The following is a 12,539-nucleotide window of genomic DNA, read 5'->3' on the forward strand; positions in this document are numbered from 1 at the left end:
AAGCCGCAAGATTCTTGCTTAATTCTTCAGACCTGTCCACAGACTCCATGGAATTCTGTATAGCCCTACTTAAACTAGTATTGCATGAAAACTACTTTCTATATGAGGACACCTACTATGTACAGAGGTGCGGGACTGCAATGGGCGCGAACATAGCGCCGGCTTACGCTAATGCCTACATGAACCTGTTCGAGATTAATCATGTTTTCTCCAATAATCTTTTTTCACTATATGCTATAGAATATCATCGCTATATCGATGATATCTTCTTTGTCTGGACAGGTACGATATCATCCTTACAGGATTTCCATCTGTATCTCAACTCCATTTATCCAGAACTACAATTCACGCTACATTTCAGTATGGAATCAGTTCCTTTTTTGGACACGAGAGTTTTACAGGATAGTGAGGGTACTCTCTCAACGGACCTATATTGTAAACCTACCGATAGTAACAGTCTTTTACATTACTCGAGTTGTCACCCAAGAGCCACTAAGAACAGTCTACCACGTTCACAGTTCAACAGGGTAGCACGTATTGTATCGGATCAGGATGTCCGCAATGAGAGGCTCGACACAATGGCTAGGAAATTTAGGGACAGACGGTATCCATCCAAATTGCTGGAGATCGAAAAACAACGGGTACTAACACCCCCTTCCCCTCCACCTACAAGATATCCTAGAGAAAGGATCCCCTTTGTTCACACTTTTCATCCGCTGATGCCTAAAGTTTACTCTATTATTAAGAAACACTGGCCTCTCCTTTATAAAGCTTACCCGGACATCGGTTCTTTTGAGGCCCCTGTATTGATCTGTACTAAACGTCCCACCAATGTCCGTGACAAGGTGGTAAGGGCTGACATAGGCAGTAAAGTTTCTACTACTACCCAGAGGTTACTTGCCCCTCGCCGTTGTGGCACATTTCCCTGCCTCAACTGTGCAGCCTGTTCGAATGTGATCAGGTCAGACAATATCACTCACCCTAGGACAGGCAAGTCTTTTCCGATACGTGGCTATTATACGTGCGATTCAAACTTCGTGGTTTATTTGGTGAAATGCCCATGTGGCCTCCTCTATGTAGGGGAAACAACCCAACACGTCAAAGACCGTATTGCCAGCCATAAGTCAACGATTAGATGTCAAAAAAACTGGTTACCCCTGCCTGAGCACTTTACTAAATACCGACACTCAGTTGCACAGTTGAAATACCAGGTAATTGAGCATGTACCCCGTCCGAGGAGGGGTGGTGACCATATCAAATTATTAAGAGAGAGGGAAACATACTGGATATATAAGCTTGATACTCTGACCCCTAGAGGGCTGAATAGAGAAATAGACTGGCTTATATAATGACTAACAACCTTTTTCTGTTATTTTTGCAGACTCGTTAGTACACTTTAACCCTAGGTGAGTTTGCTCCGCCCACTGGACTCTGTCTTAGATTGAGATGTTTGCCCCTGTATATGTATATATATGTATATATATGTAATTTTTTTGTGTATATATATATATACACTCACTGGCCACTTTATTAGGTACACCTGTCCAACTGTGTGTTAAGACTTAATTTCTAATCAGCCAATCACATGGCAGCAACTCAGTGCATTTAGGCATGTAGACATGGTCAAGACAATCTCCTGCAGTTCAAACCGAGCATCAGTATGGGGAAGAAAGGTGATTTGAGTGCCTTTGAACGTGGCAAGATTGTTGGTGCCAGAAGGGCTGGTCTGAGTATTTCAGAAACTGCTGATCTACTGGGATTTTCACGCACAACCATCTCTAGGGTTTACAGAGAATGGTCCGAAAAAGAAAAAAAATCCAGTGAGCGGCAGTTCTGTGGCTGGAAATGCCTTGTTGATGCCAGAGGTCAGAGGAGAATGGGCATACTGGTTCGAGCTGATAGAAAGGCAACAGTGACTCAAATTGCCACCCGTTACAACCAAGGTAGGCAGAAGAGCATCTCTGAACGCACAGTGCGTCGAACTTTGAGGCAGATGGGCTACAGCAGCAGAAGACCACACTGGGTACCACTCCTCTCAGCTAAGAACAGGAAACTGAGGCTACAATTTGCACAAGCTCATCGAAATTGGACAGTAGAAGATTGGAAAAACGTTGCCTGGTCTGATGAGTCTCGATTTCTGCTGCGACATTCGGATGGTAGGGTCAGAATTTGGCGTAAACAACATGAAAGCATGGATCCATCCTGCCTTGTATCAACGGTTCAGGCTGGTGGTGGTGGTGTCATGGTGTGGGGAATTTTTTCTGGGCACTCTTTGGGCCCCTTGGTACCAATTGAGCATCGTTGCAACGCCACAGCCTACCTGAGTATTGTTGCTGACCATGTCCATCCCTTTATGACCACAATGTACCCAACATCTGATGGCTACTTTCAGCAGGATAATGCGCCATGTCATAAAGCTCGAATCATCTCAGATTGGTTTCTTGAACATGACAATGAGTTCACTGTACTCAAATGGCCTCCTCAGTCACCAGATCTCAATCCAATAGAGCATCTTTGGGATGTGGTGGAACGGGAGATTCGCATCAGGGATGTGCAGCCGACAAATCTGCGCCAACTGTGTGATGCCATCATGTCAATATGGTCCAAAATCTCTGAGGAATGCTTTCAGCACCTTGTTGAATCTCTGCCACGAAGAATTGAGGCAGTTCTGAAGGCAAAAGGGGGTCCAACCCGTTTCTAGCATGGTGTACCTAATAAAGTGGCCAGTGAGTGTATATATTGATACACTTATGTCTACATGTCCATACATAAGGTATTGTACATGAGTTAACAATGTTTTGCTGATTTTCATTATTTTCCATCTACCTCTTTTTATTTTTATTTTTATTTTTACTTTACATTTTTTACTTTTTTACTATTATTTTTATTTTTATTTGTTTTCCCTATTTTTCTACGGTTTTCTTTTTCTTTTTTAGGATTCACTATTTGTCCAGATGTCCTAACCATAATTATGCAATTTTTACTAATTATCTGTTCTTGATCATTAGTACATTTACCTAGTCTGTATCCTATGTAATCCATACATCATGACAACATTATACCGCTTTCCTTCTGATAGGAGGAAAAAATCGCTATTTTCCCTATCACCAGGGCAACCGCTGTATGTGTACAGCTTAATAGTATAGTCCTTAGACATGCGCAGTGCTCCTATTGGGACAGCGCGACGTCACTTCCGGTTCAGAGGTTCACTTCCGGTCTGACGCTACCACCCGGTCCCTATTTAAATACCACTTCACCCTGATTGTACTAGCATGACGCCACTGCAGCTAGGCGTGGGAGCGCCGCTATCTAGCACCACTGCACCAGGTACTGTATACATGGCCATCTTTAGTGGCACTTTTCAGGGACGCTTTATTTAATTGACTATCATCTGAGAGTGTGCACACCAGCACATACTATTTAGTTACAGCAACCTTTTCATGCAAAGTACACTGAGATATATGATACTATCTAGGGACACCTATGTAACCAACAATCATATCGTATAGCATGTATATACCATTTGAAAAGTACATACAACTATGCCTGCTCCGTGCACAGTATATTGCGGTATTACGGACATCCTGAACACTATATTATGTGTCATAAGGAACACATCCACCTTTATATAACAGCAAAACATTGTATTCCCCTTGTGTAGATGGCCTGCTTTATGACCTTATAGAGACATCATGGTGTCTACACATGTGAATCTACTAAACTACGATTTTGACAATTCCTTTCAGCCATCTTTCTTGGGCTATTCTCTTGGGAGTTCTGTTCTTCCTTATTCAAAGATCCGAATTTCAATTCAGGTAATCACCTTTTCTCCTATTGTACCTAAGATGGAGTTGGTTCACTGAACCTTCTTTACTTGAGTGTTCTACATGTACCATATTGTATATTTGTATATGCTCTGTATATATTGTTTTACTATTGTTGTTTATTGGGATTATTTTTGTTTTTTTGTATGGTGTTGTAATTCTCTTGTGTTTATTTTCTCATTTTCTGATGTATTTCTCTTTATTTACAGCGATAAAAGTGATAAAGGCTCGGATTGAGCCGAAACGTCGTATTAAATTATATCGCTTCTACTTCGTGCTATATATACTTGTTTGGCTCCCACATGTTTTGTATATAATAAAAATAAGCACTTATTTGCATAAAGAAACCCCTCTGAGTGTGCGGTGAATTATATTATTATTGGTAATAGGACCTACAGGTCTGTTACACCTGCACCTCGCTATTGGACTTGAGTGCACGCTAACCTCCTGGTTACGTTTGCTATATTGGCGTTTGCACCAGTCACTCCCCTATCTCCATATGTCTACGGACACATTTGCATATGATTTGGCTACGAGCACCAATATTTTGGCTCAAGTTACTAGCTCCAACGAGTTTTTGAGAACTCCAGTCCAAGAGCTTAGGACCCGTGACTATGAAAAAGCAAAACGTAGATTGATCTCGTATGATTTACATTGTACTACACTGGCAGAGTACCACAGACAGAATAAGATTCCAAGGGGGCTTAGGAGTAATCTCCGCCCTACTCTCTTCTCTGACAATTCAGAGTATTGTGAAAAGTATAAAAAGATACTTAATAAATGTTCATTAGACATTATTATATTGACGGTGGAATATCTGCAGAGGGCCATAGTGGAAACTAAACAAAATATACAGGCCATTGAAGCGCAACTCTCCACCTCTATCTCCTCAACGGAGTGGACATCTCTCAAAACCAAAACCGAGAAAGCCCTGTCCGAACATCTAAAGTCTCTACAGGAACGTAAGAGGCAGAAATTTCAGCGTGATTCAGACGACTATTCTATGAACAGAGTATACAAATGGAACGATACGTCCGCTACTACGGGTCCCTGGCGCAGACCTTATTACCAACGAAGAAATGGGTCCTTCAGTTCCGGAAGCGACTCCTCCACAAACTCTGGCAGACAACGTTTTTTAGGAAGAAGCCGCAGGGGGAACCAGCGTACCACAGACCCACCAGGCGAGGCAGGAGAAAGGATGGCAACCCGCTCACAGGTGAGACAACAGATATAGCATCGGAACTGGTGATCAACATTTCAGACTATCTCCTTTCCCCGTCAGAACTCTCCGTGCTACAGAAGGGACTTTCTTTTTGTCCCACTCCCATGTGGAACTCGTTCCAACTCGAAAAAGACCTCAAGCGATTTTATCGAACTATTAGACTTAAGACCCATTTTGGCTTGTCTCCTAACCCTATGGGTGAGGGGACAACATTATCTTGCGATATTCAGGTTCCTAAATTGTCTATTTCTGCACTTGGTCTTCGCAACCCGAGTAAATTCTGTCCTCCTAGCACATACCATGCGGCGGAGACATTCATTTCGCTGGTGGACCGTGAGGTCAAACTACTCTCTCATCAGGCACAACTCGGTCTCTTCAAAACTCACTCTAATCTGTCACTTACTGAAAAACAAGCTCTCAATTCTATTCACAATAACAAGAACATCGTAATCAAACCGGCTGATAAAGGCGGTGCTTTAGTGGTTATGAACTACACTGATTATAATAAGGAAGTGAATAGGCAGTTATCTGACACTAATACCTATAGGATTATCCCTAGGGATCCGGTTTCCACCATTACTCACAAAATCAAGGAACTGACCAAAACTTATCTGGACAGTCATACAATTGACCAAAAAACTGCCAATTTTCTGATTAACCCTCATCCGATTACACCGGTTTTTTATATTCTACCTAAGATACATAAGTCCTTACAAAATCCACCAGGCAGACCGATTGTAGCTTCTACGGATTCAGTTCTATCTCCATTATCCATTTTCCTTGAGAAAATATTCACACCTCTAGTCAAACAGACAAGGTCTTTCCTCTTGGACACAGGGCATTTCTTGGAAGTCATTCAAAAATTGGGTAATGTACCACCAGGCAGTATCCTTACCACCCTAGATGTCAATAGCCTATACACATCGATCACCCACGATAAAGGAATGGAAGCCGCAAGATTCTTGCTTAATTCTTCAGACCTGTCCACAGACTCCATGGAATTCTGTATAGCCCTACTTAAACTAGTATTGCATGAAAACTACTTTCTATATGAGGACACCTACTATGTACAGAGGTGCGGGACTGCAATGGGCGCGAACATAGCGCCGGCTTACGCTAATGCCTACATGAACCTGTTCGAGATTAATCATGTTTTCTCCAATAATCTTTTTTCACAATATGCTATAGAATATCATCGCTATATCGATGATATCTTCTTTGTCTGGACAGGTACGATATCATCCTTACAGGATTTCCATCTGTATCTCAACTCCATTTATCCAGAACTACAATTCACGCTACATTTCAGTATGGAATCAGTTCCTTTTTTGGACACGAGAGTTTTACAGGATAGTGAGGGTACTCTCTCAACGGACCTATATTGTAAACCTACCGATAGTAACAGTCTTTTACATTACTCGAGTTGTCACCCAAGAGCCACTAAGAACAGTCTACCACGTTCACAGTTCAACAGGGTAGCACGTATTGTATCGGATCAGGATGTCCGCAATGAGAGGCTCGACACAATGGCTAGGAAATTTAGGGACAGACGGTATCCATCCAAATTGCTGGAGATCGAAAAACAACGGGTACTAACACCCCCTTCCCCTCCACCTACAAGATATCCTAGAGAAAGGATCCCCTTTGTTCACACTTTTCATCCGCTGATGCCTAAAGTTTACTCTATTATTAAGAAACACTGGCCTCTCCTTTATAAAGCTTACCCGGACATCGGTTCTTTTGAGGCCCCTGTATTGATCTGTACTAAACGTCCCACCAATGTCCGTGACAAGGTGGTAAGGGCTGACATAGGCAGTAAAGTTTCTACTACTACCCAGAGGTTACTCGCCCCTCGCCGTTGTGGCACATTTCCCTGCCTCAACTGTGCAGCCTGTTCGAATGTGATCAGGTCAGACAATATCACTCACCCTAGGACAGGCAAGTCTTTTCCGATACGTGGCTATTATACGTGCGATTCAAACTTCGTGGTTTATTTGGTGAAATGCCCATGTGGCCTCCTCTATGTAGGGGAAACAACCCAACACGTCAAAGACCGTATTGCCAGCCATAAGTCAACGATTAGATGTCAAAAAAACTGGTTACCCCTGCCTGAGCACTTTACTAAATACCGACACTCAGTTGCACAGTTGAAATACCAGGTAATTGAGCATGTACCCCGTCCGAGGAGGGGTGGTGACCATATCAAATTATTAAGAGAGAGGGAAACATACTGGATATATAAGCTTGATACTCTGACCCCTAGAGGGCTGAATAGAGAAATAGACTGGCTTATATAATGACTAACAACCTTTTTCTGTTATTTTTGCAGACTCGTTAGTACACTTTAACCCTAGGTGAGTTTGCTCCGCCCACTGGACTCTGTCTTAGATTGAGATGTTTGCCCCTGTATATGTATATATATGTATATATATGTAATTTTTTTGTGTATATATATATATATATATTGATACACTTATGTCTACATGTCCATACATAAGGTATTGTACATGAGTTAACAATGTTTTGCTGATTTTCATTATTTTCCATCTACCTCTTTTTATTTTTATTTTTATTTTTACTTTACATTTTTTACTTTTTTACTATTATTTTTATTTTTATTTGTTTTCCCTATTTTTCTACGGTTTTCTTTTTCTTTTTTAGGATTCACTATTTGTCCAGATGTCCTAACCATAATTATGCAATTTTTACTAATTATCTGTTCTTGATCATTAGTACATTTACCTAGTCTGTATCCTATGTAATCCATACATCATGACAACATTATACCGCTTTCCTTCTGATAGGAGGAAAAAATCGCTATTTTCCCTATCACCAGGGCAACCGCTGTATGTGTACAGCTTAATAGTATAGTCCTTAGACATGCGCAGTGCTCCTATTGGGACAGCGCGACGTCACTTCCGGTTCAGAGGTTCACTTCCGGTCTGACGCTACCACCCGGTCCCTATTTAAATACCACTTCACCCTGATTGTACTAGCATGACGCCACTGCAGCTAGGCGTGGGAGCGCCGCTATCTAGCACCACTGCACCAGGTACTGTATACATGGCCATCTTTAGTGGCACTTTTCAGGGACGCTTTTTTAATTGACTATCATCTGAGAGTGTGCACACCAGCACATACTATTTAGTTACAGCAACCTTTTCATGCAAAGTACACTGAGATATATGATACTATCTAGGGACACCTATGTAACCAACAGTCATATCGTATAGCATGTATATACCATTTGAAAACTACATACAACTATGCCTGCTCCGTGCACAGTATATTGCGGTATTACGGACATCCTGAACACTATATTATGTGTCATAAGGAACACATCCACCTTTATATAACAGCAAAACATTGTATTCCCCTTGTGTAGATGGCCTGCTTTATGACCTTATAGAGACATCATGGTGTCTACACATGTGAATCTACTAAACTACGATTTTGACAATTCCTTTCAGCCATCTTTCTTGGGCTATTCTCTTGGGAGTTCTGTTCTTCCTTATTCAAAGATCCGAATTTCAATTCAGGTAATCACCTTTTCTCCTATTGTACCTAAGATGGAGTTGGTTCACTGAACCTTCTTTACTTGAGTGTTCTACATGTACCATATTGTATATTTGTATATGCTCTGTATATATTGTTTTACTATTGTTGTTTATTGGGATTATTTTTGTTTTTTTGTATGGTGTTGTAATTCTCTTGTGTTTATTTTCTCATTTTCTGATGTATTTCTCTTTATTTACAGCGATAAAAGTGATAAAGGCTCGGATTGAGCCGAAACGTCGTATTAAATTATATCGCTTCTACTTCGTGCTATATATACTTGTTTGGCTCCCACATGTTTTGTATATAATAAAAATAAGCACTTATTTGCATAAAGAAACCCCTCTGAGTGTGCGGTGAATTATATTATTATTGGTAATAGGACCTACAGGTCTGTTACACCTGCACCTCGCTATTGGACTTGAGTGCACGCTAACCTCCTGGTTTCGCCCACTATATCAGCACTCTGGCCTCTTTTTGCTCTGCTTTCAGAATATACCAATCTAATAAGGGACTAAAACAAACTGGCACAAGCAGTAACATATGGATGGAGATTCAGCACAGCCCCAGTCGGAGCTGGCTGACCACACAAAACTGAAATAGACAAAACCAGATCAATTGTGAACAATAGCAAAAGAACACTTAGCTGAGCATGCAGGGACTGAGCTGTAAACTAAGACCTCAGGGGGCAGGAAAAAATCAGCAGAGATAGAGGGAGTCGGCTGTCTTAAATCCAGTCAGAAACTCCAGATCTCCAATCATCCTCCTCATTATCAGGTGGCAAGCCTCTGTTAATCAGATCAGCTCCATTACCTCCAATAACTACCAGAGGGAGCCCAGAAAGAGAACTCGCGACCCCTCTGTCAATATAACCAGCTCCATTATCTTCACTAGTAACCTGTCATGTCCGCCATGTCTGTTATGTCAGCCATGTCTGTTTTGCCTCATGACCCTGGGAGCGGTGTGCACGCGCATCTCATGTCTGCATGTTCCCTAGAGCAGTGTGCACACTCACCTCATGACTATTGAGCTGCGGGATGCCTGCGGTTCTGCTCTGCCTTCTGTGATCGTCTCGTCATGTCTAGAACCCCTGATTATGTGTACTTCCTATGTTCCAGCAGAGGCTGGTTCTGCATTCATCTCTACATGTCTGGAACTTTAATCATGTGACCTGCCTAGGTTTCAGCACTGGTTCTGCAATCATCTCTGCACGTCTGGAACTCTGATCATGTGACCTGCCTAGGTTTCAGCACTGGTTCTGCAATCATCTCTGCTTGTCTGGAATCCTGATCATGTGACTGCTCCCTGTGATCCTGGAGGATCTGAACTGGAAGTTCTCCCCTGGTCGTGACCCAGAAGTGGAGGTGCTATGCCCTATATCAGACTGTCTCTTCCTATGCTCAGGGCCTGAGTATTGTGTTGCTTCCCTGCATGGCCGATTGGTCTGCTGGTCGCTCCCTCTATTCTGTGCCCTTGCACTTTGCTCTGTCATGCGTCTCTGCACACGCTCCGTGCTTGTACTCCATCTCTTGTCTAGTGTTTGTCCCTCGTGCCATGTTTTGTCTCTGCTCTGCTTTGCCTTGTAGGCCTTCTTTGCTCTGATTCCGTTCTGTGCTCCAGTTTAGCTCCCGTTCCTTGTTCCGTACCTTGTCTTGCTCTGCCTGGTTCCTCCCTATAGTCTCTGTCTTTGCTTGCTCTGCCTCGCTCTCTCCTTTGGTGCTCTGTAGTGCTCCCTGGCACATGCACCATTCCTCCTCTCTTACTTTTGGTGCTCTTTTCCGTGTCTAGTCCCAAGGCTCTGCCTTGGCCCAGCTCTGGGCTTCGGCCTACGCTCCGCTGCTAGACTCTTTCCTATTGTGCTCTCTTGCACGTTTCTAGGCTAGTCCCAAGGCTCTGCCTTGGCCCGGCTCTGGGCTTCGGCCTACGCTCCGCTGCTAGACTCTTTCCTATTGTGCTCTCTTGCACGTTTCTAGGCTAGTCCCAAGGCTCTGCCTTGGCCCGGCTCTGGGCTTCGGCTTACGCTCCGCTGCTAGCTCTGTTCTTGCTCTGACCTGATTTTGTGTTTCTGCCTATGCTTCCGTTCCTGGTTCCGTACTCTGCCTAAGCTCTGTCTTGTTTCTTGTCTCGCCTTGTTGCTTCGTGTGCTCTTTGCATGAGCCTGGCCTTCCTAGCCTCCTGTTTGTGCCTCAGCCATGCCCGCCCTAGCCGTGCCCGCCTGCTTGTGCCTCAGCCGTGCTCGCCGGTCAGTGACAGCTGTGTCGCCTGCCATGCCTCAGCCGGGTTTGCTGGAGTCTTGCCCGTCTGTCAGTGCTGCAATCCGATCAGCTAGCCAGTGCCCCAGCCGTGCTCTCTGTGCTCCCTTGCACCTCAGGCTGTTTCTGCACTGTGCTCTATGTGCTCTCTATAGCACGCGCAGGTCCTTGCCTGCCCTTGGCATACCTCCCCGTGCTTCTATAAAAGTGCGCGCAGGTTTTGCCATGTATCCTGTCGTGCCCTCTTGCACGAACAGGCCCTAGCCCTGTTCTCGTACTCTGTCCCTGGCGTGTCCTCGCACGCGCAGGCCACTGTCCATGTATCTGTCCCTGGCGTGCCTCTCTGCACGCGCAGGACTCTGCCTCGCCTGACCCTGGCGTGCCTCTCTGCATGCGCAGGACTCTTCCTCGCCTAACCCTGGCGTGCCTCTCTGCACGCACAGGACTCTGCCTCGCCTGTCCCTGGCGTGCCTCTCTGCACGTGCAGGACTCTGTCTCGTCTGTCCCTGGTGTGTCCCTCTACATGCGCAGGCCTCCGTCTTTGTACCTGTCCCTGGAGTGTCCCTCTACACGCTCAGGCCTCCGTCCTTGTACCTGTCCTTGGCGTGTCACTTAGCACGCACCCTGCCTGGACCTCTGGCTTGCCTGCCAGATTCCCGAAACCTGCCGACCGCTGCCAGAGGTCCGGAACCAGATGACTGCGGCCTGATGTCTGGAGCTGATGTCCGCAGCCTGATGCCTGGGCCCTGTCGGTCGTTGCCAGTAGTTCGGAGTCCGATGCCATCGCACCTCGTCTTGGATCCTGGCGTGTCCTTGCACGCACCCTGCCTTGGACTCTGGCGTGTCTCTCGGCGCGCACCTTGTCTTGGACTCTGGCGTGTCCTAGCACGCATCCTTTCTAGGAACTCTTGTGTGATCCCTAACACGTACCCTGCCCTGGACCCTGGTATGTTTTCATGCACGTGTTATGCCTGGAACATTTGGCGTGCCCTTGCACGCATCTTGCCATGTTTCACTGTTTGTGCCCTGCACCTTATTCCTTGTTTATGTCTTGCACCTGAATAAAGTGTGAAACCACCTTTGCTGAAGAAACTCTGTGATTTAGTTTATGTTTGGTATCCTGTCTGTCCTGTTGCCAGACACTCAATAGTGTCTCCTTGAGCCGGCCGTCTGGTCCAGCTGCCGTGGTGGCTCACCCCCTTGGTCTTGCCCCTGACACTCCCTGTACAGGGAGTGGGTTCTCACTAGGTCAGCTCGCCCTAGGTGGGTGGGCGCCATGGCCCAGAGGGTCCACTCATTCAAGAAAAACGACTCAGCGTAAGCTGACGCTCGTCACATAACCAGAGGTAGGCCAGAAAGCGAATTCATAACAGGATCCCCTCTGTCCGTGGTGCTGTCATGGGCTCTGAGAAATCCTGTTACCAGTAAGTAACTACATCTTTTCTTTCAATTGCTTAGTTTTAGGCAGCATAGGGGCTCAGTGGTTAGCACTGGAGCCTTGCAGCGCTGGGGTCCTGGGTTCAAATCCCACCAAGGACAACATCTGCAAGGAATTTGTATGTTCTCCCTGTGTTTGCGTGCGTTTCCTCCAGGTACTCCGGTTTCCTCCCACACTCCAAAGACATTCTGATAGGGAATTTAGATTGTGAGCCCCATCGGGGACTGTGATGATTATGTATGCAAACT

General features: G+C 44.9%; 1 protein-coding gene and 1 long non-coding RNA gene across 3 annotated transcripts; both read left to right on the top strand.

The window, feature by feature from the left end:
• Positions 1-283: 283 nt before the first annotated feature.
• LOC141072864 (uncharacterized) lies at positions 284-4,171 on the top strand. Its single transcript, XR_012226883.1, has 2 exons — positions 284-1,406; positions 3,747-4,171. It is a non-coding gene; the product is annotated as an uncharacterized lncRNA (long non-coding RNA).
• A 1,534-nt stretch (positions 4,172-5,705) lies between these two features.
• LOC141072865 (uncharacterized) lies at positions 5,706-8,941 on the top strand. Of its 2 annotated transcripts, XM_073560074.1 has the most exons (3): positions 5,706-7,400; positions 8,517-8,585; positions 8,804-8,941. In XM_073560074.1, the coding sequence occupies exon 1, from the start codon at positions 5,991-5,993 to the stop codon at positions 7,341-7,343; it is 1,353 nt and encodes a 450-aa protein (XP_073416175.1). In that variant the 5' UTR covers positions 5,706-5,990; the 3' UTR covers positions 7,344-7,400; positions 8,517-8,585; positions 8,804-8,941. The 2 variants fall into 2 exon arrangements, with proteins under 2 accessions (XP_073416175.1, XP_073416174.1); XM_073560073.1 differs by having other exon boundaries at positions 8,517-8,941.
• The last annotated feature ends 3,598 nt before the right edge of the window (positions 8,942-12,539 follow it).

The sequence above is a fragment of the Dendrobates tinctorius genome, unplaced genomic scaffold (assembly GCF_039654945.1).
Source record: "Dendrobates tinctorius isolate UK_male_01 unplaced genomic scaffold, ASM3965494v1 ptg000292l, whole genome shotgun sequence".
Taxonomy (NCBI): Eukaryota; Metazoa; Chordata; class Amphibia; order Anura; family Dendrobatidae; genus Dendrobates; species Dendrobates tinctorius.